The sequence below is a fragment of the Dipteris shenzhenensis genome, chromosome 25 (genome assembly GCF_047967505.1).
Source record: "Dipteris shenzhenensis isolate YYH24624 ecotype China chromosome 25, Dip_SZ_1.0, whole genome shotgun sequence".
NCBI classification, from domain to species: domain Eukaryota; kingdom Viridiplantae; phylum Streptophyta; class Polypodiopsida; order Gleicheniales; family Dipteridaceae; genus Dipteris; species Dipteris shenzhenensis.
In genome coordinates this window covers 48,885,662-48,909,766 of record NC_141620.1, presented here as the reverse complement: position 1 = coordinate 48,909,766, position 24,105 = coordinate 48,885,662, and the positions used below count along the sequence as shown (strand labels likewise).

Genomic DNA, 24,105 nt, shown 5'->3' with positions numbered 1-24,105 from the left:
GCCATTTTGAAAAATAACATTGGGGATTTAGTGCCCAAACCAACCAAGCGAAAGGTCATCGGGACTAAATGGGTGTACAAGCTTAAGTTCAAGTCAGAGGGGAGCTTGGACAAGTACAAAGCAAGATTGGTGGTGAAAGGCTATGCACAATTAGAAGGACTTGACTTCGACGAGACCTTTGCCCCCATAGCTAGGATGGTGACTATTTGGATAGTCATTGCCTTGGCTGCTCATCACAGTTGGCCTATTTTTTAGATGGACGTCAAGTATGCATTTTTGAATGGTAACCTGGAGGAGGAGGTATATGTGGCGCAGCCACCAGGATTTCAGATTCCAAGATCCCCATCAAAAGTCGGCAAACTGAAGAAGGCCTTATACGGGCTGAAACAAGCCCCTAGAGCTCGGTACTAGCGGATAGATGTTTTCTTTAGAAGATCGGGCTTCAGCGGAGTTCATCAGAGGCAAATCTCTATCTCGACACAAAGGGGGATTTGCGGCTGGTATTGATCCTATATGTGGATGACCTCATCATTACTGGGGATCATACGAAGAAGATTGCTCAAGTTAAGAGACTTCTTATGGAGGAGTTCGAGATGACTGACTTAGGCATACTTCACTATTTTCTTGGGATTGAGGTGAAGTAGGGAAAGAGCAGTATCTCCAGGAGAAGTATTGCAGGGAACTGCTCAAACGCTTTGAGACGGAAAATTGCAAAGCAGCAGTGACACCCATGGAAACTTTTCTGAACCATCTCAGCCGGTTGATTCATCACTATATCGACACTTGGTGGGGAGTTTGCTTTACCTCACCAATACCCGACCAGACATTTCCTTTGCAGTTGGATTGCTCTGTCAATTCTCTGCCACACCCAAGAAGGCTCATTACGTGCACCTACGGCATCACTTATACCAGAGGCATGGAGTTGGGAGGTTGCTGTGATAGGGATTGGGCAGGTGACATTGATACGTGGAGATCGACCTCTAGATATTGTTCTTACTCTCATCAGGAGTTGTGTCATGGCTGAGTAAGAAACAACCTATTGTCGCCCTTTCATCTACAGAGACGGAGTACGGGGCTGCCTGTACAGCGGCATGTGAAGCATTGTGGCTCAGGTGGATCTTGGAGGACATGAATGTGGCCCAAGAAGATGCGACTGCGGTTATGTGCGACAACTAGAGTTGCATAGCGATCGCAAACAACCCCGTGTTTCACGCACGGACGAAGCACATCGAGGTCCATTACCACTTTGTTCGAGAACTCATCGACGAAGAAGTCATAGAGTTGATATACTACCCGACCAACGACAACATCTCAGATGTCTTCACGAAGGCGCTTCATAGAGAGCAGATGGAATACCTCATTCGATGCATGGGGATTGGCCCACAATTGTGTCATTGAGAGGGGGTGTTAGAAGGTCACCGCCCCACCTGTGAGCCCCCGATTTGAGGGGACAAGGGGGCAGAAGACCATAGGGGGTAGGGGAAGGAAAAAGGCAGCACACCTACCTGGCAAGGAACCTGCGCAGCAGCAAGTTGATGGCGCGGCATCCTAGGCACCATCAACTTGGATGACTCAGACTCCTAGAGTTGTTAGGAGACCTTGGAGGCTAGATGTGTTTGATAAAGGCATCTCCAAGATCAGAGACAAGTCCAACTGTCCAAGTATATTCATGTGCCTATGGAAACTCGTCTATAGCATTGTGGCTTTGTATCTCCAAGATAAAGAAAGAGAGTTTGGAAAGCCCGGGGGGTCTTTTGCCTTGAAGTTGTGTGTTTTTAATGTCAAAATTGTTGAGAGGTCTTGATTTTGAGTATGCTTTTTTAGCAGCTTCACATTACTTGAAAAGTATCTAAGAATGTGTTATTTTTGAGTATAAAGATGACAATCAAGGATACATGGGGTGGTTTCATAGTAGGTGTCAGACTTGCGCTCATGCGCTTTTACCCTTTGTTGTCTAATTTTTCATCATGTTGGCTTTTGTAGAGCTTTAGATAAACTATAGAGATATGTTCTTTTGCCAAATACGTCTTGGCCTGTAGTCTTATTATGTCCACACATTTTTGCAGTATGGCGAAGTGGATATAGATGGATCCTTGGTCGCTGCTCAGAAGTCAGGATCAGAGGATATAATGATGCTCAATAATGGATGTCTTTGTTGCACAGTAAGAGGTGATCTTGTGCGGATGATATCTGAATTGGTGCGTAATAGAAGAGACATGTTTGACCATATACTGATTGAAACAACAGGTATTTAACTTTTGGAATCATTAGTTGAATTTTGATGTGTTACATTCCTAATCTGTTGCATGCTTGAAGTCATATGTGGGTTTTACCTTGATTATAAATTTATTTCTGTCCTGATTATCAGGTGTCTCAAATCATGCATAATTGCTTTTTGGAAAGGCTTGGTTGGGGGCACAGGGTTGTTCTCTGTATGAGAAGGGAAGAACATTAACATATTATGCTGTGGGTTACAGTCAAGAATCGCCAACCGTGTTCCTTCTGTATGATTTTTGAGCACTTTTGTGTAGTGCAGTGCTTCCAGTCCAAGCTTAAGCTGTTTGGTGTCCGTTTGCTTCAACCTCGATTTAGTTTAATAATGGAGTGGGTTCCTGATTCTTTTGTCTTATGTCTTTTTCTCTGTGAAACAATGGGTTTTGGCCCTCTCACCCCCTCTATGGCACTACCCTTAATGGAGGTTTGTGTGTCTGATAAGTGGTTTATTTAGGTAGGTTAAGTTAGTTGCTAAGTTCGAAGTAGATGTTTAGAGGATACCCCAGTATTTAAAATTGTACGAATAATTTCTTAGCCTGTTTTCATGCTTCTAAGACATTGCCAAAAGTCTCACCTGCCCAATACGGCAAGAAAACTGATAATGTAAATAGAAATTAGTGACTTTTAATCCCTTTTTACTGATTCATTAAAGAGAGAAAGATTGCTGACTGAGCTGGTGTAAACAGCAGGTCCACTGATCTTTTGTGGCTGCGTAAGGTGCGACAAACAGCTGCACAGCAATATGAAGTTCTTGTAAAAACATCAGTTCACATGCTCAAAGAACAAAGCGGGAGTAGATAACAGACATCTAAAAGGTGGGATGGTCGTGGAGGTTATGTGTAGCGTAATCATCATACATTAGCTGAGCTTTTTTGTGAGGGATTGGAGCAAAGTTTTGGGGAGTTTAGTTTCCAAGAGGAATAGTAATGAATCGAAAAGGTGTTTCTTAAGAGTGATTTAGGTTTCACCTTCAAATTGGAAACATTCTAATTCTACCCTAAGGTTTAGATTTATGTAGCCCAAGTTTCAAGGACATTTGAGAGTGTCTCTATAGTCTTGTTTGGGAGAAGAAAATGAAAAGATCTGATCGAGTGGGTACCGTTTGACTTATACTTAGCTTTGTAGATAGATTTGGTTCCAGTAACCTTTGGGCAGCCAGCTTCACCCCAGGCCATTCTCTCACCTCAGCAGCACTTTCTCTCTCTACAGCAGCACACACTCTCTCTACAGTTCCAGCCCCACCTCTCCAGAAATCTGCCCCCTCTCAACTCTTCTGGAACAGCAGCATCATCCTCTCTCCTTCTCCTAGCCTGGAGCTGGAGCAGCCACAGCCCCTTTCTCTCTCCTGCTGCAGTCTTTCCCTCTCTACTACAGAATTTCTCTCTCTACTGTTCCAGCCCCTTTCCCTTGCAGAAATCTGCCTTTCTCTGCACCTCTGGAACAACAGCAACTCCTCTCTTACATCCCCTCCCTTGGGATCAGCATTGGCACTCTCTCTCTACAGCTATCACTCCATAAAGGCTTTCTCTCTCTAGCCTACAGGCTGTTTTTTCTAAGCTGTTTTCATTCCAGTCCCATTTCCACACTCTCCTCACCCAAGGTAGCTTCAGAGGCATCAAGGACTTCATCTACAAAAGGGTCCAGTCACGAAGGGAGTCTGTATTGTCAAGTTTATCTCATTTACAGCACTATTTCATGTTGTTTCTACTATCTTTCTAGAAACTAGTGCTTGCCTCTAATGTTGGATGTAAGTGGTGATTGTTGCAGGCTTCTTCCTTGTGGATTGGGCTAGCCAAGTGTTGAAACCTGAGCTTGGAGTCCTCCTTTTTTGTTGTCTACCTTGTACATATGCTCTTGAGTCTTGTATCTAGGTCCTAGGCTTTCACTGAGTTCATCAGTTTGGAAGGTGCATTGCACCTTGATCTTGTATCTCCATTTTCAAGAATAAAGTGAGCCTGGATAAGCGGGGGGGGGGCCGTCTTGGCCCCTCAATCATATTGCAATTTCCAATGATGTCACTTTGTGTTTAAGCTGTATAAGTCTTAATTCCAGCTTAATTACAGACTCTTAAGTTCAAGTATATGTGTTTGGCAACTCGCAATTATTTCATTCAAACGCCTTTGCAAAATCCGTTGTCTGAATTGATAGAAAGCACCGAGTGTTAGAATTATAGATATAATGCAGCAGTGACCAATGTAATTTAATAAGCTAGTTAGGGGCACTTTTTCCTCTTTAAGAGGTTTTTTCCCCTAACCGCAGTTAGTCCACAAACTATGGTTAGTGACTACTACTCTCTCCTGCTTCTTGCTCTCATTTGCTTTCTCTCTCCCATTCTTACATTTGGTATGAGAGCAGACTAAGCTCTTGGACCATCTCCTCCTGCCCCCGGACTAGCTCTCATCTTCAGCTCCCAAGCTCTCGACGTCTCGCAGCTCCAGCTCAAGCTTCGAGCTCCATCCTCGTACAGCCAGCAGCCGTACAGCTCCGTACACAGGCGCCGTACGTACCTGTGCCGTACTGCAATTCCTACGCAATAGTCGTCTGTACGATCGCCGTACATTTCGTACAGCTCGAAATAGTATGTGCAGCACCGTACGGCTGTACAGCTCGTCGCCGTACAGCTTGCAGCCCCGTATGTACGTGCGTACTATTTGTTTCGTTGGTGGTATCTTCGCTGTATAGACCGTACGGCTCTTGCACCAGATTTCGTACATCGTCGCCAACCTTCGTCCGTATAACCTGCACGTGTGGCGCCGTACAACATGCGTCGACCGTACAGTACGGTCATCCGTACTCTGTCGTACAGTCACCGTACCAGCAGGGCCTTCTTGCTTCGTGCATCAGTCGTTTTCAATGCATGACTTTTGAGCAGGGTTCTACTAGCAAGGTTCATTTGCAGGCACATTCTTTGCATATAGCCATTGTTTGGCTCAGCTTTGTGGGAGCACAGTTGGATTTTTTGGATAAACATTGCAGTAAATCTGCAAGTGTTGAAGAAATTTGGGGCTTTTGCATTCACACTACAATTTTGCAGTAAAATTTGGGGCTTTTGCAATCAGAGCAAAATTTGTGCAACATTTGGGGCTTTTGTTCAATTTGCCTCTTTCTGGTTGCAATTTCAGGTCTATTTTGGGGCTTTTGTGTTGGAGAAGCAATTTTGGAGATTTCACACTGCCTTTCTTGAAGTGTTTTGCAGCACTTTTGGTAGATTCTGGAGAGTTTTTGATGCTTGGACAGATTTCTGACAGTGCAAGTGCAGAAATCTGAGTTGCATTTACAGCCAGTGCTTGGCTGTGTTTTTTGGGAGTTGTGCATTTCATTCCCAGTAAGGGAATTCAGTTTTGTATCTGCTAAAATCTTTCTCAGATATGGCCCAACAAAATCAGAATGATTTCCTGTTCGGTGGTCTTTCATAGGAAGACAAGTTGGATGGTACCGACTACTCCCTATGGAGTTTTATGGAACGCAATATTCTGATTTCTCGCAATTTATGGGATTATGTGAATGGGGATGAGATCCGACCAGCAGGTATGGCACCTAATACCCCTTCCCAGCAAGGAGGTGGAAGAGGTCGTGCACAGGGTGCAGTTGCAGGACAGGTTGTTGGTGCAGCTGTAGCCACCACTCCAGGACAAAAGAGATGGGATTCACGGGATGTCTTAGCTTTGTCATGCATCTCTCTTTCAGTGAAAAGATTTATCATTCCGCATATCCGGTCGTGTAAGACCTCGAAGGCAGCGTGGGATATCTTAGAAAGCATGTATGCAGCCCGGAATGATGCAAGGGTATCTTTCTTGAAAAGAGAGTTAAGTAATACACATATGGAAGAGGGTGACTCCATGTCAGTCCACCTCACAAAGCTACAGGATCTCAGAGAGCAATTATTGAACATTGATGAGATTATTCCTGATTCAGAGATGATTACCACCACTCTGAATTCTCTTCCTGAGACTTATCTCAGTTTTCATACCTCGCTGAACTTATCATTGAGGGGGGGTGCAAATCCTCTCACTTTTCATGAGTTGATAGGACTTTTGCTTCAGGAAGAGCAGACTAGGAAAAACTTGGCTTCATGTGCAGGTGAACAAGCTATGCTCTTAAAGTTCAAGTCAAAAGGAAAGGGACAAGCAAATACATCAGTAAATCAGCCTTCCAGTGGGTCAGGACAGCCTTCACAAAAGGCTAAGAATGATGCAAGTAAGCCCAAGAAGAAGGGTTTTTGTCATTACTGCAAAAAGCTAGGTCATCACATTGCAGAATGCAGGAAAAGGCTTGCAAAAGAGAAGAAAAACAGCTCCGGTATGGCTGTTTCAGATTCAGCTCCTCATGCATCTGACAATGGGGATGCTGCAGCCAACTTTGTTGGACAGGATTATGCCTTTTTATCTTGCATTTCAGATTCTAGGCTGGCTGCTTTAGATGCTCGGGATAGTACAGCCACTTGTAATGATGATACATATGCCTTTTTGACTTGCAGTTATGATCCTTCCACGGATGCATCAGCTTTCAGTGTCAATGAAACACTGAATACTTGGTATTTTGACAGCGGTGCTTCCAAGCATATCACTTCTAGGAAGTGTCTCTTCACTTCCTTGCATCCACCTCCCGTTGGTAAGAAAGTCACTTGTGCCAATAACTTGTCATATTCAGTACGTGGTACAGGAGAAGTTGAGCTTACCGCCATTGATGGCTCAGTTTTAAGACTTTCAGATGTCTTGTATGTGCCTGGTATCACCAAGAATCTCCTTTCAGTGTCCACTCTAAACAGGGCTGGATTTCAGGTCATCTTTGAGGATGACAAATGTGCTGTCCGAGACAGAGAAAATGATTATACCTTGAGATTATCTGGTACTCTGCTGCGCGGTTGATCTTTTTGAGAAAAGAGCAGCCCATGCTCTTGCAGTTTCTACTCTTACTGCTGCCATGCAGAATGCAGAGTTATGGCATGCCAGATATGGCCACATGCATTACAACAGCTTGATGACACTTCAGAAGCACTCTATGGTTGATGCATTGCCACCTCTCGACATACCTCCTCCACATGCCTGTGAAGGGTGCATTTTAGGCAAGATGCACAGATTCCCCTTCAAAAAGGATGGTTTAGTTAAAGCTGTTCGAAAATTACAGCTTATACACAGTGATGTCTGTGGTCCCATGAGGACTCCATCATTGGGTGGTCATCTCTACTTTGTTACTTTTATTGATGATTACTCCAATTTCACTTGGGTCTTTGGGCTGAAGCGCAAATCAGAAGTGCCATGGTTGAAAATGAATCTGGACTCAAGATATAGACATTGTGCACAGATAGAGGTGGGGAATACTTGTCTGCAGATTTTGATGCTTTTCTGAAAGGCAAGGGTATTGTGCATCAGCTCACAGTGAGGCTGACCCCTCAGCAAAATGGCAAAGCTGAGAGGAAAAATAGAACTCTTATGGAGATGGACAGATGTATGCTGAAAAGCAAACACATGCCTCACAAATTCTGGCTTGAAGGTCTAATGTGTGCCAACTACATCTTAAATCGGTCTCCCACTAAGGCTTTGAAAACAGAAACTCCCTATGAAGTCTGGAATGGGAGAAAGCCTTGAGTGGATCATTTTTGTGTCTTTGGATGCCTTGCATATGCTCATGTGCCAGTTGAATTTCGGCATAAGTTGTCAGATAAGGCAATTAAGTGCATATTTGTTGGGTACAGTGGAGAAAGCAAGGGGTACCGTCTCTACAATCTTGCTACACGCAAGATCATTGTTAGTAGAGATGTGATATTTGCAGAAAATTCAGCTCACACTCAGGCTGAATTTCATATGCCTTCTTCTTCAGAGGATGTTGAGGGGTTGCTACCCATTGCCTTGGGTTCCCCTGCTGATATTTCTGATGCAAATCAGAATTTATAGCCACCTCCCGATGCTCCAATTCAGCCACAGGATGTCTTGCCACCTCCACAGGCAGTGGAACAGGTGGTTCAGCAAGAAATTGCAGACATACATGCAGCAAAAACAGTCCCAAACTGGCTGTTACAGACTCTCAGGGAGAGTGATCATTGTGCATTTATGTCACCGACTTGTTAGCTGCAGACGCGGTTGGTACACCGCCCACGAATAATAGCTGGATGACAGCTATCCTTATCTACTCTAGTTTGTGGCTCAGTTAGTATGCCACCTTAGTTGAGTTTGGTTTGAGACCCACATATAGGGTTCTTCTATTTCTTTGTACTAGAGTTCTCTTGGCTTTCACAACTAAGAAGAGGAAAACTGTCTTCAGCCTCCACCTTTGTGTGTATTCCCCCATTGTGCATGTGAGAAAGCCGCAAGTGAGACTCCTTCCATCTCTCCCACTATCTTCACAACTTTTACTTTGGGTGGGTCACTAGTTGAGATCGTATCCTCATACACTTACTTGGGGATCATCTTCTCCGGCCCGATCTTCACAATGAGACTAGCGATGCAGGCCAGACTGAGCAGGGGATACGCCTCACTGGCTCAGCAAGAGAGACAATGCTTTCACTCCCACTTCCAGGACCCTCGGACTAAGGCTCTTCTCTTCGACTCCTTGGTCTGACCAGCCGGTATGTATGGCAGTCCTTGTTGGGGGCCTGACATGTCAGAGATAGAGTGGACACGGGTGGAGCGCTTGCAGATCCTCATGCTCTCACGGATGATCCGGGGGAAACCGTCTGTACCACATCACATCATTCAGGTCGAGTTTGGTGCTTCTCCACTCCAGCTAGATGTAGCCTTTTAGACCATCACATATCTACATCGGGTTAGATCACATGGGGACTGCACATCAAGGAGACCGAGGTTGCCATGGTCCTGCTCTCGATTCCTCCATGGGTATGCATAGACTCACAGATGGTTTGTGAGACTAGGGTTCCACATCGATAGGATACCTCCTTTTCAGTACAGTTTAGATGTCCCTCCGGTACTCCCACCCACCATCCCGATTGGGCCACATACCAACCAGGTCATTCGAGAGGATCTCCTACAGCTACATACCTTTAGGACCTGGTTGGAGCTGAGGGAGCTTCCAGTGAAGCTGAGTTTCTACAGAGATTACTGTCTTTGCATTTCGGAGGAGGGATTCATCACACCACCGGGGTACACTGAGCTTCATATGCCTCACTCACTACGGATCTCCATCGGATAGTTTCGGGTATCATCACACCGCCTTCGCATAGAGAGCGGTAGAGCAGAGGGGATTCCTAGGGAGCATCGCTTATGCATATTGTGCGACTGTCAGGAAATTGAGTCGGAGGAGCATTTTATTTTCAGGTGCCCAGTGTACGACGAGATCCGAGGTCGCTACCACTACCTCTTCAGAGACGGCTCCAGGCTCCTTTCCAGATTCCTCGCCTACCCAGATTAGAGATGCCTCGCGGCCTTCATTCACGAGGGAGTCCGACATAGAGAGTACTTACTCAGGCGACGGGGCTTGGCCACATCATCAGACACCTCTCAGAGCAGGATCACAGAGTTCTTCCCATCAAGTGACATTGATCGTCCAGTCTCTAGCCGCAGACGTGATAGAGACCCCGACTCGACGATCGCAGCAAGACACACGAGACATCGAGGGGACACACAGATCACTCTGGGGGACCTCCCATCATTGTTTAGACCGGGGATATGTCCCATGGGAGTCACGGTGGCTCTGGTCTTGGGTCGAACCTCGTCTAGGAGACCGAGATGCATGGCATCCCTCGACAGGCACCAGCGTCCCATCACCGGCTATGCACCAGCCAAGGCGACATGACATACGGAGGATTCCGCTCCGCTCCAGTTCTTTTCTTTTCATTGTTACATCTAGATGTATTTGATTATGTATGATCAGACTTAGGATTCACCATGGGTGATGATGCTCGTTTCAGTAGCTCCACCCTTACTGTGATTTGTATCAGGTTTTCTTTCAGTCTCATAGACCCATCAGTCTTCGGAAGACTCTAATAAAATTTCTTTCTTTCAAATTTCTCTCCCTCCCTCTCGCATCTTCTCTCTCTATAGTGATTCTCCCATCAGCTTCATCGTTGACTGGCCACCAAGGCTACCTTCTACATATAGGGGTCTTTTCTTCAAAAAAAAATAATAAGGCACCAATGCTTTATTTAACCCTCTAACACGCTGTCTGGAGTTTCCAGCTTTCAGACGAGGACTATCCCTATCTGCGATTTACTCTAGAGTGCTGTGATTCATTCATCTTGCTGCGATTGAAGTTTTCAGCCGGTTCCAGGCCTGTTTCCAAAGTGCGAATCGACCCTAGCAGCTTGTTCTATTACGGAAGCTGAGTTTGTGGTGTGGTTAAGGTTTCACATCCTTACTGTAACGCCTAGGTCTGCATACTTTATGCTTTTGGGGCATCCCTTGCTCACACTGTTTCTAGGGGTATTTTCATGGTCCAAGTGGCTAGGGGGTGGGTTTGGGCCCCTCACACATCTGTTTCTCAAGGTGTACGCTTGCTTTTGTGGGCTTTGCCGCTTGGTGTCTTCATCAATAATGATCTCGTGACTAATCATTGATGACGTCAATGGATTTGACAAAAGCTTTCCTTGCTACAAGTTGATGGTTTTAATCTTTTGGTTATCATAATGGAAAATGCTGTACTTTCTGGCTTGAATTTAAATGATGATTTGAATATATTCCCAGTAATTGAAGGCATAGTTTTAATCCTTTTATGGAACCTCTTTTTGGCTTTCCAATTGCCATTCAAAAATGAGTCTAAGGACACGCACTGAAGTAGATAATTTTTTGTTCTTTTGCCATCAAATGGCTGAGGAGTTCTCTCAGCGCTATGCTAAGGTCATCTTATCACGTATTGGCTCTGGGTTGTTGCAGGTCTTGCAGACCCATCTCCGATCATTCAAACTTTCTATATGGAAGAGGAGCTTGCGGACCATGTTCGACTTGATGGTGTACTAACATTAGTGGATGCAAAGCATGCTCCTCTTCATCTTGATGAAGTGAAGCCGGATGGAGTTGTTAATGAGGCAGTGCAGCAGATTGCCTATGCTGATCGCATCCTCCTTAATAAGGTATTATTGGCTTTTTGCCTCATACAGGTTTTTTGTCTAGGCCATGGGTGTTTTATATTTTGTATCCTCAAAGAAAGGCTGTTATTTGTTTTTTGTAGATAGTGATAATAAATTGAAGTAGGTCAGAAGACCTACTTCAAAGCTGTATTTTGTGTTGTGTAGATAGTGATAATAAATTCAAGTAGGTCACAAGACTGTAGAAGTTTGATGAAGCACTGTTAGTGAGCTGAAATAGGCTGCATTAGACGGCTTTTTGCTCTATTTTTCCCTAAGTGTGGTGACAGAAACAAGACATTTAGTTTAACTCTTCTTAACATTCATGCTAATGTATCACTGGTTTTCACAGGAATCTGTTCATCTATTTTTCCTTGTCCATATTTCAATCTATCCAACTTATGATCCTTCTTTTGTTGGTCCCACGTAAAGCCTGTGAACAGTGCTCCCTGGCCAAGAGATGCCGCTAGTAAATAGCGGCTTGTACTAGGTCTGTCGTGTCCATGTTGCAGTGGGTGGCTGATGTTGCAAGGTGAGCGTTTCAACTTCTAGGAGCGTTTCAACTTCTAGGAGCATATGATCGTCTGAGGTTGGGGTCCATGTTTATTTTCCCAAAGGCAAGTTCTGTTATCTCTGCATTGGTGATTCGGGTTGTGCCAGAGGTTAGACTGTATCTAATGATTCCTCCAAAGGGTGCAAGTTGAATCTATTGGTATCAAGATGCTTGAATGTCTGACTTTTCTCACAAAGCCTCTGAAGAGGTGTAGGGGCTTTGACAGAATGACTAAAGGTGACTTCAAGGATGCACACTTCCTTGCTTTGTTGCCTTCACCAAGGAAGATGTTGAAATAAATAGCTTTGTGAAATGTCCTCTTATGGAAATGGCTGTGAATGTTCTGCATTAAATTAAATGTCTGGCATAACACAATTATGAAATTCTATCTCATCACTAAAGAGCAGTCCGTGTATGGCATTGCGTGCTGCCATAGCCTGACAAGTGGACTTGTACTTAAAAAGGGTAGCAATGATTTTCTACTCTGAGAAAGGAAGATGAGTTAATTGCTTTTTGCTATTGTTTGCGCTCATATGTGAACAGAAGGCTTAAAACAGATATGCATGCATGCATGCATGTGTGTCTCTCTCCTGGGTATAGAGAAGCTGATCACAAGATTGAGGCAAGGGATACCGGTCCTCGATAGTGAGCTTATTCATAGCTCTATAATGTATGCATAGTCACATAATTTTGTTCTTTGATTTGATAGGGAGATGAGCATTGAATGGACTGCGACTAAGTTGGATGTGATCTTTCTCCAGCAACTTGGTCATCTAATGCAATGTGTGCATTTGCAAGTCACACAGACACCTAAGGGGATTATGTGTCAGTCAGGAGAGTGTGAAGCACCACCAGAAGTACCTGCTATTATGGATGATGGTCATAAAGAGGAGGAAGAAGAACCAGCGATTCTCTCAAGCTTCTCGGCGTTGGACCAATGCAATAGTCCAACGTGTGGACATTGAGGTGGGTTGTATTGGCATGTCACCGCATGTGCATCATTGATGTTATGCTCTAGCCGAGGTAGCATGACCTCAGAAGAATCAGTCGACATTTCCCTTAAAGGATCTATGTTTGTAATTATTTGTTTGCGCTTCATGTAAATGATCGGGAGGGAATTAATGTCAAGGTCCTAGGTGAGGGTTGATAGCACCAGACTAGGTGGATCTAAGGCTAAGGGCCTAATGCAAGGAATGTGCCTAGGGGCAAAGGATTTTAATGCATCCCAAGAGAGGGATGAAATGTTGCATTAGGAAGGCCCTATGATGATGACATGTGGCATCTAGATTCATCTAGGGAGATGGGGCTTGTTGAAGCTAGAGAGAGAAGAGAAGGTAAATTTTCACGTATGTTTTTGGATCGGAATTCTCTGTCTGCTCGTTAAGCTTCAGCAAGGTTGGCTGGGAGGATATCCATGGTGCTGCTCCCGTGATCTGTAGTAGGAATAGATAGTTGTATAATGTGTGACATTTGTTATCAGAGCCCAAGAAGGAGCTTCCAGGAGAGACCCTGGTGAGTCAGGAGTCCGGCCGACCCAGCAGGTGTCGCGCCCAGTAGCTCATACTTTATCTGGCAGGATTGCATTGCTGGAGGATGCCTTGCAACAGTTGTTAGCGCAGCAGTTACAGGCCAATGCAGGGCAGTTTGAACTTAGGAGAGCGATACACAGCATGTCTGCCAGACCTTCTCAAGAGGAGAAAGGAAAGGCTCCAATGGAACCGGAGTCTAGTGTCCATACGGTTGAGCCTAGGAAGGCTAAAGTGCCAAATATTGCCAATTACAGACCGGAAAAGTATTCTGGTCGGATGAACGACCGTAGTTCCGATGTCATTGAGACCTGGTTACACAAATGGGACGAGGCATTCGCCATTTGTGAAATTAGAAATGACATCAAGAAGATCCGCGAGGCCACCCACATGTTTAGTGAGGCAGCGGATCGGTGGTGGATTAAACAACAAAAAGATGGTATAGCATCCACTACCTGGGAGGGGTTTAAAAGAGAGTTCAGGAAATACTTCTTACCTCCTGATGAAGCATCCCGAGCTTGGGATCAATATAGGAACCTTCGTCAGAGAAATTTATCGGTGGTAGAATACACTGATAAGTTTCGAGAGTGTAATGAAGGTTGACGAATCCTTGCCTCAATCAATCCAAGTGAAAGATTTCATATTTGGATTGAATGATCGAATAAAAATGGAAGTTCGGGCTAAGTACGCGAACACGTTAGATGATGCAATAGCTATAGCCCTGAACTATGAGGATGTCAAGGGCAGCAGGCCAAGTGGGTTTGCACAGGTCGGAACCCAGTAATGGGTATCCGAAGAAATCTGGGTTTAAGAAGAAATGGATTAGTAGAGGGAGTGGTTCTCAGCCGAGTGGTCAAGCCAAGCAGGTGAAACCAGCTGAAACTCCTAAATCAAGTACCACCATTGGAGTGAAAAGGAAAGTAACCCAAATGGCAGCCCGGGCTTGGTCTAAGTCTCCCTTAAACCCAGAACAAAGCGAAAAAGCGAGGAGAGAAGGCTTATGTTTTGGTTGCCTTCGGCCTCATCAGTGGAAGGATTGTCCATGTAACAAAGATCGTCGGATGGCTGAGATGGTGATCTCAGAATGCGACGTGGAGATGGAGGGAAGTCCCAGAGCGGAAGAGATGTAGATTCAGCTAGCGGGATCTTCTCAGAGGTTAGTACCTTGTTTGTTATGTGTGTCTGTTGCTAAGCTAGTAACGAGTGCACCTGATAACATCCTATCTAAGCCCGCAGCAATGGGGTGTACAGCCTTTAATGATACGGAGTTAATTAAAATGAAAGGGCAAGTGGCCAATCATGATGTCATTGTGTTGTTTGACTCGGCGTCAACTCACAATGTGATTAACTCCAAGCTCGTGAAGAGGCTGAAATTAAAAACAAGTCCATCTGACTATGCGTATACAGTCAGGATGGCAAATGGAAGTTTAACTGAAGTATGGGACCAAAGGGTTACACAGTTGGAGCTTCGGATTCAGGACTATGCTGAGAAGCTTGATTTTGAAATGACCAAGCTTGCTCATGCAGATATAGCCCTGGGTATGGCGTGGCATTCTACTCTAGGAAGAATCCAGCCATTGATTGAAAAAAGCACGTATATCAATTCAAGATGAATGATGTGCTTTATGTCTTGCGAGGTGAGAAAGATATACCTCAGGGACCGTTGGTTTCCGTGATGGAAATCCGAAAAGCTCAAGGAGAGTTTTATTCCTTTGCACAGCATCGGTAGAGCCGGTTGATGATTCTTCGGCTAGCACTGATGTTACGCAAAGTGGTGAGATGGCCAAGCTGGCTAATCTTATAACAGAGGAGTTCTCTGAATGTTTTAGGGATGAACTATCTTATGGGTTACCTCCAGTGCGGAATGTTCAGCATAAGATTGAACTGATTCCGGGGGCAGAACCTATAAATAGACCTCCCTATAGAATGAGTTTTACTGAAGAGGCGGAGGTGCGTAGACAACTGGAAGAATACCTCAAGTTGGGGCAGATTCAACCAAGTTGGGGCAGAAGAAAAAGGATGATACGTTTCACCTTTGTATAGATTACAGAGCATTGAATAATATCACTGTTAAGCACAGGTATCCGATGGCTCGGATTGATGATTTGCTAGATGCATTACATGGAGCTGTGGTTTTCAGCAAGATAGATCTTAAGTGTGGCTACCATCAGATCCGGATTAGAGCCGAGGATGTGCATGAAACCGCTTTCAGAAGCAGGTTTGGTCATTATGAGTTTTTGGTAATGCCCTTTGGACTTATCAATGCTCCAGCGACATTCGTCATGCTTATGAACGATTTACTACGTCCGTATATCGGAAAGTTCGTAGTATATTTTATTGACGATATCCTGATATTCAGTAAAAGTATTACTGAGCATCGTGAACACTTAAGAGTAGTGTTCACTACTTTGAGGAAAGCCAGTCTTTATGTAAATAAAAAGAAAACTATACTGTGTATGGTTAGGCTTGAATATTTAGGATTCATAATTACTCCAGAGGGGGTAGAAATGGATCCAAAGAAAGTGGCTGCGATACTAACTTGGCCAATCCCTTAGAGTCTGACCGCGTTGCGATCATTCTTGGGATTTGTTCAGTTTTATAGAAGGCATATCAAAGGATATTCCGAAATAGTATCGCCATTGACTGATCTGACCTCAGATAAAGTACCTTTTATATGGGGACAGAATCAACAAGAAAGTTTTAACACCATAAAGCAAGCTGTGGTCACAGGACCGGTGTTAAAAATAGTTGATCCCCAGAAACCGTTGTTCTTGGAAACCGATGCAAGTGGCATTGCGGTAGGAGCAGTTCTTCTTCAAGAGGGAAGGCCAGTAGCCTTTGAAAGCAAGAAGCTTTCTCCCTCTCAAAGGAATTGGCCAACTCATGAATTGGAGTTGTATGCTGTTATCCATGCTTTGAAAACATTGAGGCATTATTTATATGGTTCAGAGTTTTATGTGGATGTGGATCATGATACTCTGAAACATTTTTGTAAATAGCCTGACTTGAGGGGCCACCAAGCTAGGTGGGCAGAGCTTATGCAGGAGTTTAATTTAACGATTCGGTACCGAAGAGGAAAGGATAATAAGGTGGCTGATGCGTTGTCTCGCATTATGCACAACCTGAGTTTCACGGTATTAGAGAGTGCTCTAATGACCGAGATTAGAGAAACTTAAAGAGTGGACGAGTTTGTCCAGAGCTTATGGCCTAAGGCTCATGTGTTAAAACCCGGGGAAAATGAAAAGGATGACCTGGCATCCTGAAAAGGCCAAACATATGCAAGGTATACCATTAGAGATGGTATGCTAAAAAGAAATGGCAAGGTTGTAGTACCTAGTCAGAATGATCTCAGGCAGAGAGTCATTCGACAGTGCCATGATAGCCCGTGTGCGGGACACCCAGGAGTCGAGAAGACATATGATCTCGTGAAACGAGATTTCTTTTGGCCAAAGATGAAAAAGCATATTCATGAATATGTGACACGGTGTTTCTCGTGTCAGGTAAGCAAGGCCGAGCGGGTGAAGCCACCCGGACTTTTACAGTCCTTCGAGATACCACTAAGTAGGTGGGAGAGCATTTCCATGGACTTTATTGTAGGGCTGCCTACGACACAAGGAGGGTATGATTCTATCCTTGTGGTGGTTGATCGTCTAACCAAGATGGCTCACTTCATTCCGACTAGAGAGTCTGTTACTGCCCCGTAAGTGGCGGATTTGTTCATTAGACATATATTTCGTCTGCATGTATTGCCTAGATCCATAGTGTCAGACAGAGATGTCAGATTTACCGGTCATTTTTGGACCGCGGTATTTGAGACACTAAGGACTGAGTTGGGAATGAGTAGTGGGGATCATCATGTGACGGATGGTCAGACGGAGAGAGTCAACCAGACTTTAGAGGATATGCTGAGGGCATATGTGTCATTGAGGCAACATATGTGGGACAAGTGGTAACCACTGTTAGAGTTTGCCTACAATGATAGAAAACATTCCTCTACCGGGTTCAGTCCGTTTGAGCTGAACTATGGTTATAGACCAGTAAATCCAACTATAGTTGGAGTACCTCAGAAAGTGCCTAGTGCCGCGAACTTTGTGGTTCAGATGCGGGAGATGCTAGCACTTGCGAGAGCTAATATCCGCCAGGCTATGGATAGAGCCAAGGTATATGCGGATGAAAACCGGTCTATAAGAGTATTTAAGGAAGGAGAAAAAGTTTTTCTTAGAGTTCCTTCGCACTCGAAGTCCTTGACTTCAGGAGTGTGCGCTAAGTTATCACCTCGATACTGTGGGCCGTGGTTAATTCTAAATAGAATAGGCAAGGTAGCCTATAAGTTAGAACTGCCACAGGGGTGTAAGGTGCACCCGGTTTTTCATGTTTCGCGCTTAAAGAAATTTTTACATACAGGTGACTCACTAATCGAAGGTGTGGTTTTGTTTCAGGAGATAGAGGATAATGCGAGGCGCAAACCAACAAGAATCCTTGACCGAGGAACAATGCAAATACGAAATCGGAAGATACCCACAGTGTTGGTTGCATGGCATGGTCAGCCTCTATTCGAAGCTACCTGGGAATCCGTGTACCAGTTGCGGAGAGTGTTCCCAGACTTTATCATCGAGGACGCTGATGTCTGAAGAGGGAAGGAATGTTACGCTCTAGCCGAGGTAGCATGACCTCGGAAGAATCAGTCGACATTTCCCTTAAAGGATCTATGTCTGTAATTATTTGTTTGCGCTTCATGTAAATGATCGGGAGGGAATTAATGTCAAGGTCCTAGGTGAGGGTTGATAGCACTAGACTAGGTGGATCTAAGGCTAAGGGCCTAATGCAAGGAATGTGCCTGGGGCAAAGGATATGCAGTGGTGAGAAGATCTGCAACATTGTTATCTGTAGGACAATAGATCAGGCTGATTTCTCTTGCATATAATCTCTCTTTGCAAAGTGGCCTTCTCCTCATCGTCCTCGTCCTTCCCATCGTACAATTCATTTTAGTTTCTTCCTGAAGCAACAATGAGATAGTGGCCTCGTTTGTTATCCAGCTGTGAGAGTTGTCGCTGCAACTGGACTGCTCCTAACTAAGGCTATCCCTAATCTTTTGGAGCAAGAATGAACACCTTCAAATAGGAAGTAGGCTAGATTGTATTCATTTAGTAATATAAATTGTGTTGCTGAAGTATGCATGAAGTACAGTGTTGAAAAGTACAAGTAAGTACCTTTGTAGATTAGGAGAGAGGGAGAGAGAATGTAAGTCAGGGGCTGGACTTACAGCATGTGCTTGTGAGGGGCTGCATAAGGACAGGTAGAGTTAGATCCATTCAGCTTGGAGCTAGAAGCCCTGGCTGTGGAATCCCATTTCGGCAGCATTATAACAGTGTATAAATCATAAGCTGAGTACAATTGCGAAGCCATGCCGTACATAGAACTAGGGCAGGCTGTTATACAACATTGCTTATGCGATAACTCCCCTAGACTGCCGCGTGGCAGCATACTAGCAGCCCTAGATACAAGGTACCTAACCCACCCCCGTTGTTAGCACTACCTCCTTGGAGGTAGTGCTATAGCTAAGGATTGAAACTCCTTCGTGATTTCCACGTTTTATCTTAAAAAAATTAATTAAGTCGTGTGTGCCATTTATGGAAATCATCCTCTAAAAAGTTGCCTTTCAATAGCTCAACACCCTTTTAGAAAATCATTTTTCTCTCTTTCACATCCAAAAGCATTTGCTTTACCATTATACTAGGAGTTAGTGCCTACTGGCACTTGTGCACTCTTGTTACAATCCACCCGTCCCAAAAAAAATTGCCTCAAATTTTGAATAGTTGCCTTGAAGAGTAGTGGAATTAAATCATTTTCATTACTTAATTTTTCCTAGTGTGGTGACAGAAACAAGACATTTAGTTTAACTCTGCTTAACATTCATGGTAATTTATCATTGGCTCTCACATGAATTTGTTCATCTAATTTTCCTTGTCCATATTTCAATCTGTCCAACCTACGATCCTTCGTTTATTGGTTCCACATACAGCCTGTGAATAGTACTCCCTGGCCAAGAGATGCTGTTAGTAAATAGTGGCTTGTACCTCGTCTGTCTAGGTTGCAGTGCGTGGCTGATGTTGCAAGGTGAGCATTTGAAGTTCTAGGAGCATATGATGTGTCACCAAATTCAAGTCAAAGTTCCAGCTGACCATTTATTTGATCATAATTATAGAGTTCTCTATTTATTTAATTATGGTCAAAGAGTTATTTTTCTAATTGGTCAAAGTATTGTCTTCGGTCAAAGATACTTAACCTAACCTTGGTTAGGGAGACTTGGTTTACACCAAGAGGATTAACTACGTTTAGCCAGAGAACCATAGACCTGACTACCGTCAGAGAGCGATAACTTCGGTCAACGAGGCTTGGCTTCGGCCAAGGAAGATTAACTTTGGTCAACCAAGTTATTCCGATTCCGGTCGGAGAGATTTGATTATAACTAAAAGTGCCTTGACTTCGGTCAAAGCCCTTTAATTACAATCAAAGTGGGTTGACCCCGGTGGTCCAAAGCAAGACCCCAATAGAGTAGACTCTGCCCATAGACATGGGTTTAGTAGGCTAAGAATTATACAGTTGGCATGTTGCCAACTATTGAGACTAGATCTCGTTTGTAATCTGAATTATTCACGTTTTGTAACAGCAGCCTGTGAGCTGAGAACTCTTGTACTCTCTTTTACTGAAATAAAATACCTTTGGGGGGGTCCAACCTACTTGGGTTCAGGGCCCTAATGCTGTGCAGAGAGAGGGAGTGAGAGAGATTGAGAGAAAGAGCAAAAGCAAGAGAGAGCGCTCAGTTTTGCAGAGGTAATCAATCGCCAGCCAGCATAAGTGTGATTGTGTGAAGAATTACAGCGCAGGGAGGAATCTCTTGAAGATTGCGTTGGTATCAAGGGTGAGGCTCATAGCCTCCTCAGGCTGTGACAATCCGGCACTAGGGAAAAGAGAGTTGATTTGCCATCATATCCTGCACTACGAGTGGCAACCAATCGACGACCATTGGTTTTCGTTGGTATTTAGATAAAGGTGCCAAGTATGCATCACAAGCACTATGTCGTTGGGTGCAAAATTTTGAAGGAAGAATGACAGTGATTGGGTTGGATGCCTCCTTGGGAAAAGCTTTGTGTCATTGACGGACTCAAATTCAAAGGCGTTGGCATACTGAATATCCTCCCAGCCTATCTCTCCTTCGTTGTGAATATTCACGGACTCAAATTCAAAGGTGTTGGCATACTGAATATCCTCCCAGCCTATCTCATGGATTACATATACAAAAGATACGTAACTTTATTTCCTTCATGCTTATCCACAAGCCCTTAGTTCCCTAGATGGTTCCCTCTTGCCACATGTCATCATTTTAGACCTTTAGCTTGGTACACCATTTACCCCTCTCTTGGGGCACTTGGCATTTTTACATATTTAGGTGCACCTAGGCCTTAGCACTCAGAACCACCTAGTCGATGCCAATACACCCTCACCTAGGACCTTGGCATTTACTTCCCTTGACCATTTTATTTACGCACATAAAATATTACAAAAGTCGGTCATCTAAGGGAAAATGTCCACCGATCTTTCCGAGGTCATGCTATCTCGGCTAGAGCATAACATTCCTTCCCTCTTCAAGCATCAGCGTCCTCGATGATGAAATTTGGGAACACTCTCCGTAACTGGTATACGGATTCCCAGGTAGCTTCCAATAGAGGTGGACCATGCAATGCAACCAACTTGCGGGTATCTTCCGATTGCGCACTTGCATTGTTCCTCGGTCCAGGATTCTTGTTGGTTTGCGTCTTGCATTATCCTCCATCTCCTGAAACAAAACCACACCTTCGATTAGTGAGTCACCTGTATGCAAAAATTTCTTTAAACGAGAAACATGAAACACTGGGTGCACTTTACATCCCTGTGGTAATTCTAATTTATAGGCTACCTTGCCTATTCTTTTTAGAATTAACCATGGCCCACAATATCGAGGTGATAACTTAGCACACTCTCCTGTAGTCAAAGACTTAGTGCGAAGGAACTCAGAGAAAAACTTTTTCTCCTTCCTTAAATTCTCTAACGGATCGGTTTTCATCCGCATACGCCTTAGCTCTATCCATAGCTTGGCGGATGTTAGCTCTCGCAAGTGCTAGCATCTCCCGCATCTGAACCACAAAGTTCGCGGCACTAGGCACTTTCTGAGGTACTCCAACTATAGTTGGATACGCTGGTCTATAACCATAGTTCAGCTCAAACGGACTGAACCCTGTAGAGGAATGTTTTCTATCATTGTAGGCAAACTCCAACAATGGCAACCACTTATCCCATGTATGTTGCCTCAATGACACATATGCTCTAAGCACTTGTCCCATGTATGTTGCCTCAATGACACATATGCTCTAAGCATATCCTCTAAAATTTGGTTGATTCTTTCCGTCTGACCATCCGTTTCTGGATGATCCCCACTACTCATTCCCAACTCAATCCTTAGTGTCTCAAATACCGCAGTCTAAAAATGACCGGTAAATTTGACATCTCTGTCTGACACTATGGATTTGGGTAATCCATGCAGACGAAATATATGTCTAATAAACAAATCCGCCACTTGCGGGGCACTAACAGATTCTCTAGTTGGAATGAAGTGAGCCATCTTGGTGAGACGATGAACCACCACAAGGATAGAATCATATCCACCTTGTGTCGTAGGCAGCCCTACAATAAAGTCCATGGAAATGCTCTCCCACTTACTTAGTGGTATCCCCAAGGGCTGTAAAAGGCCGGGTGGCTTCACCCGTTCTGCCTTACTTACCTGACACGAAAAACAATGTGTCACATATTCATGAACATGCTTTTTCATCTTTGGCCAAAAGAAATCTCACTTCACGATATCATATGTCTTCTCGACTCCTAGATGTCCCGCACATGGGCTATCATGGCACTGTCGAATGACTCTCTACCTGAGATCATTCTGATTAGGTACTACTACCTTGCCATTTCTTTTCAGCATAACATCTCTTATGGCGTATCTTGCATACGTTGGCCTTTTTTGGATGCTCGGTCATCATTTTCATTTTCCCTGGGTTTTAACACATGAGCCTTAGGCCAAAGGCTTTGGACAAACTCGTCCACCTTTTTGAGTTTCTCTAATCTCGGCCATTAGAGCACTCTCTAATACCGTGAAACTCATGTTATGCATAATGCGTGATAACGCATCATCAACTTTGTTATCTTTTCCTCTTCGGTACCGAATCGTCAAATTAAACTCCTGCATGAGTTCTGCCCACCTAGCTTGGCGGCGTCTCAAGTCAGGTTGTTTACAAAAATGTTTCAGAGTATCATGATCAACATCCACATAAAACTGTGATCCATACAAATAATGTCGCCATGTTTTCAAAGCATGGACAATGACATACAACTCTAATTCATGAGTTGGTCAATTTCTTTGAGAGGGAGAAAGCTTCTTGCTTTCAAAGGCTACTGGACTTCCCTCTTGGAGGAGAACTGCTTCTACCGCAATGCCACTTGCATCGGTTTCCAGGAACAACGGTTTCTGGGGATCAACTATTTTTAACACCGGTCCTGTGACCACAGCTTGTTTTATGGTGTTAAAACTTTCTTGTTGATTTTGTCCCCATATAAAAGGTACTTTATCTGAGGTCAGATCAGTCAATGGCGATACTATTTCGGAATATCCTTTGATATGCCTTCAATAAAATTGGACAAATCCCAAGAATGATTGCAAAGCGGTCAAACTCTGAGGGATTGGCCAAGTCAGTATCGCAGCCACTTTCTTTGGATCCATTTCTACCCCCTCTGGAGTAATTATGAATCCTAAATATTCAAGCCTAACCATACACAGTATAGTTTTCTTCTTATTTACATAAAGACTGGCTTTCCTCAAAGTAGTGAACACTACTCTTAAGTGTTCATGATGCTAGCTTCCACCGTCTTATCCCTGCTCCTGCGAACGCCCCCCCTCCCCCGCTCCCGTCTACCCCTCCCTCGCGTTGCACGGCCCCTCCCCTCCCCCTCCTCAATCGCCGTCGCCTCCCGCCGCACCCCTCCTTTTCCCTCTCCTCCCTCTCCGCCCGCCGTCCCCCCCCCTCCGCTCCTTCCTTCTCCCTCTCTGCTCTCTTCCCACCTCCCCCCCCTCGCGTTGCGCTACCACCCCCCGTCCCCTCCTCCCCCCCCGCTGCGGCCAACACTGCCCCCTCCCCTCCCCCTCCTTTCTCGCCTCTCCTCCCCGCCCCCTCTCGTGCGGCGCTGCCACACCCCCTTTCTTTCCCCCCCCACACCCCCTCCCTTTCCCCCCTCCTCTTCCCCGCCCTGAGCTGCGCTACCTCTCCCTCCGCCCCTCTCCTCCTTCCTTCCCTCCGCCACCCGCTCCCTCTTCACCACCTCTCCCCCCCCCGCTTCCCCGTACCTCTCCATCCCTCCCTCTTTCCTCCCTCGCCTCCGTACCACTCTCCCCCTCCTTTGTCTCTGCTGTTTCCTTATCTTTCCCCCGCCTTTGGAGCGTTCGCAGTTTGTCGGTGCGGTATGGCGGCCAAGAGCCCGGAACCGGTGGCCCAGACGGACCCCCCCCTCCATCAGCCTACCGCATAACACTGACAGAGCATCAGGTCTCCTTGGTGAAGCAGGCCGCCACGGACTTCTCCCAGACATCCGTTTATGGGAGAGTCATTGGCTACTCCCCTTCACGAGCAGACATCAGGGACTGGTTGCAG

General features: G+C 44.9%; 1 protein-coding gene across 1 annotated transcript in view; it reads left to right on the top strand.

Moving 5' to 3' along the window:
• The window catches only part of LOC147885997 (uncharacterized), a 50,182-nt gene that overhangs the window by 5,816 nt on the left and 20,261 nt on the right, over positions 1-24,105 (top strand). Inside the window, exons 3-4 of the mRNA XM_087396301.1 lie at positions 2,067-2,247; positions 11,100-11,296. Coding sequence (XP_087252427.1) covers positions 2,067-2,247; positions 11,100-11,296 — 378 coding nt within the window. The remainder of the gene's footprint in view (positions 1-2,066; positions 2,248-11,099; positions 11,297-24,105) is intronic.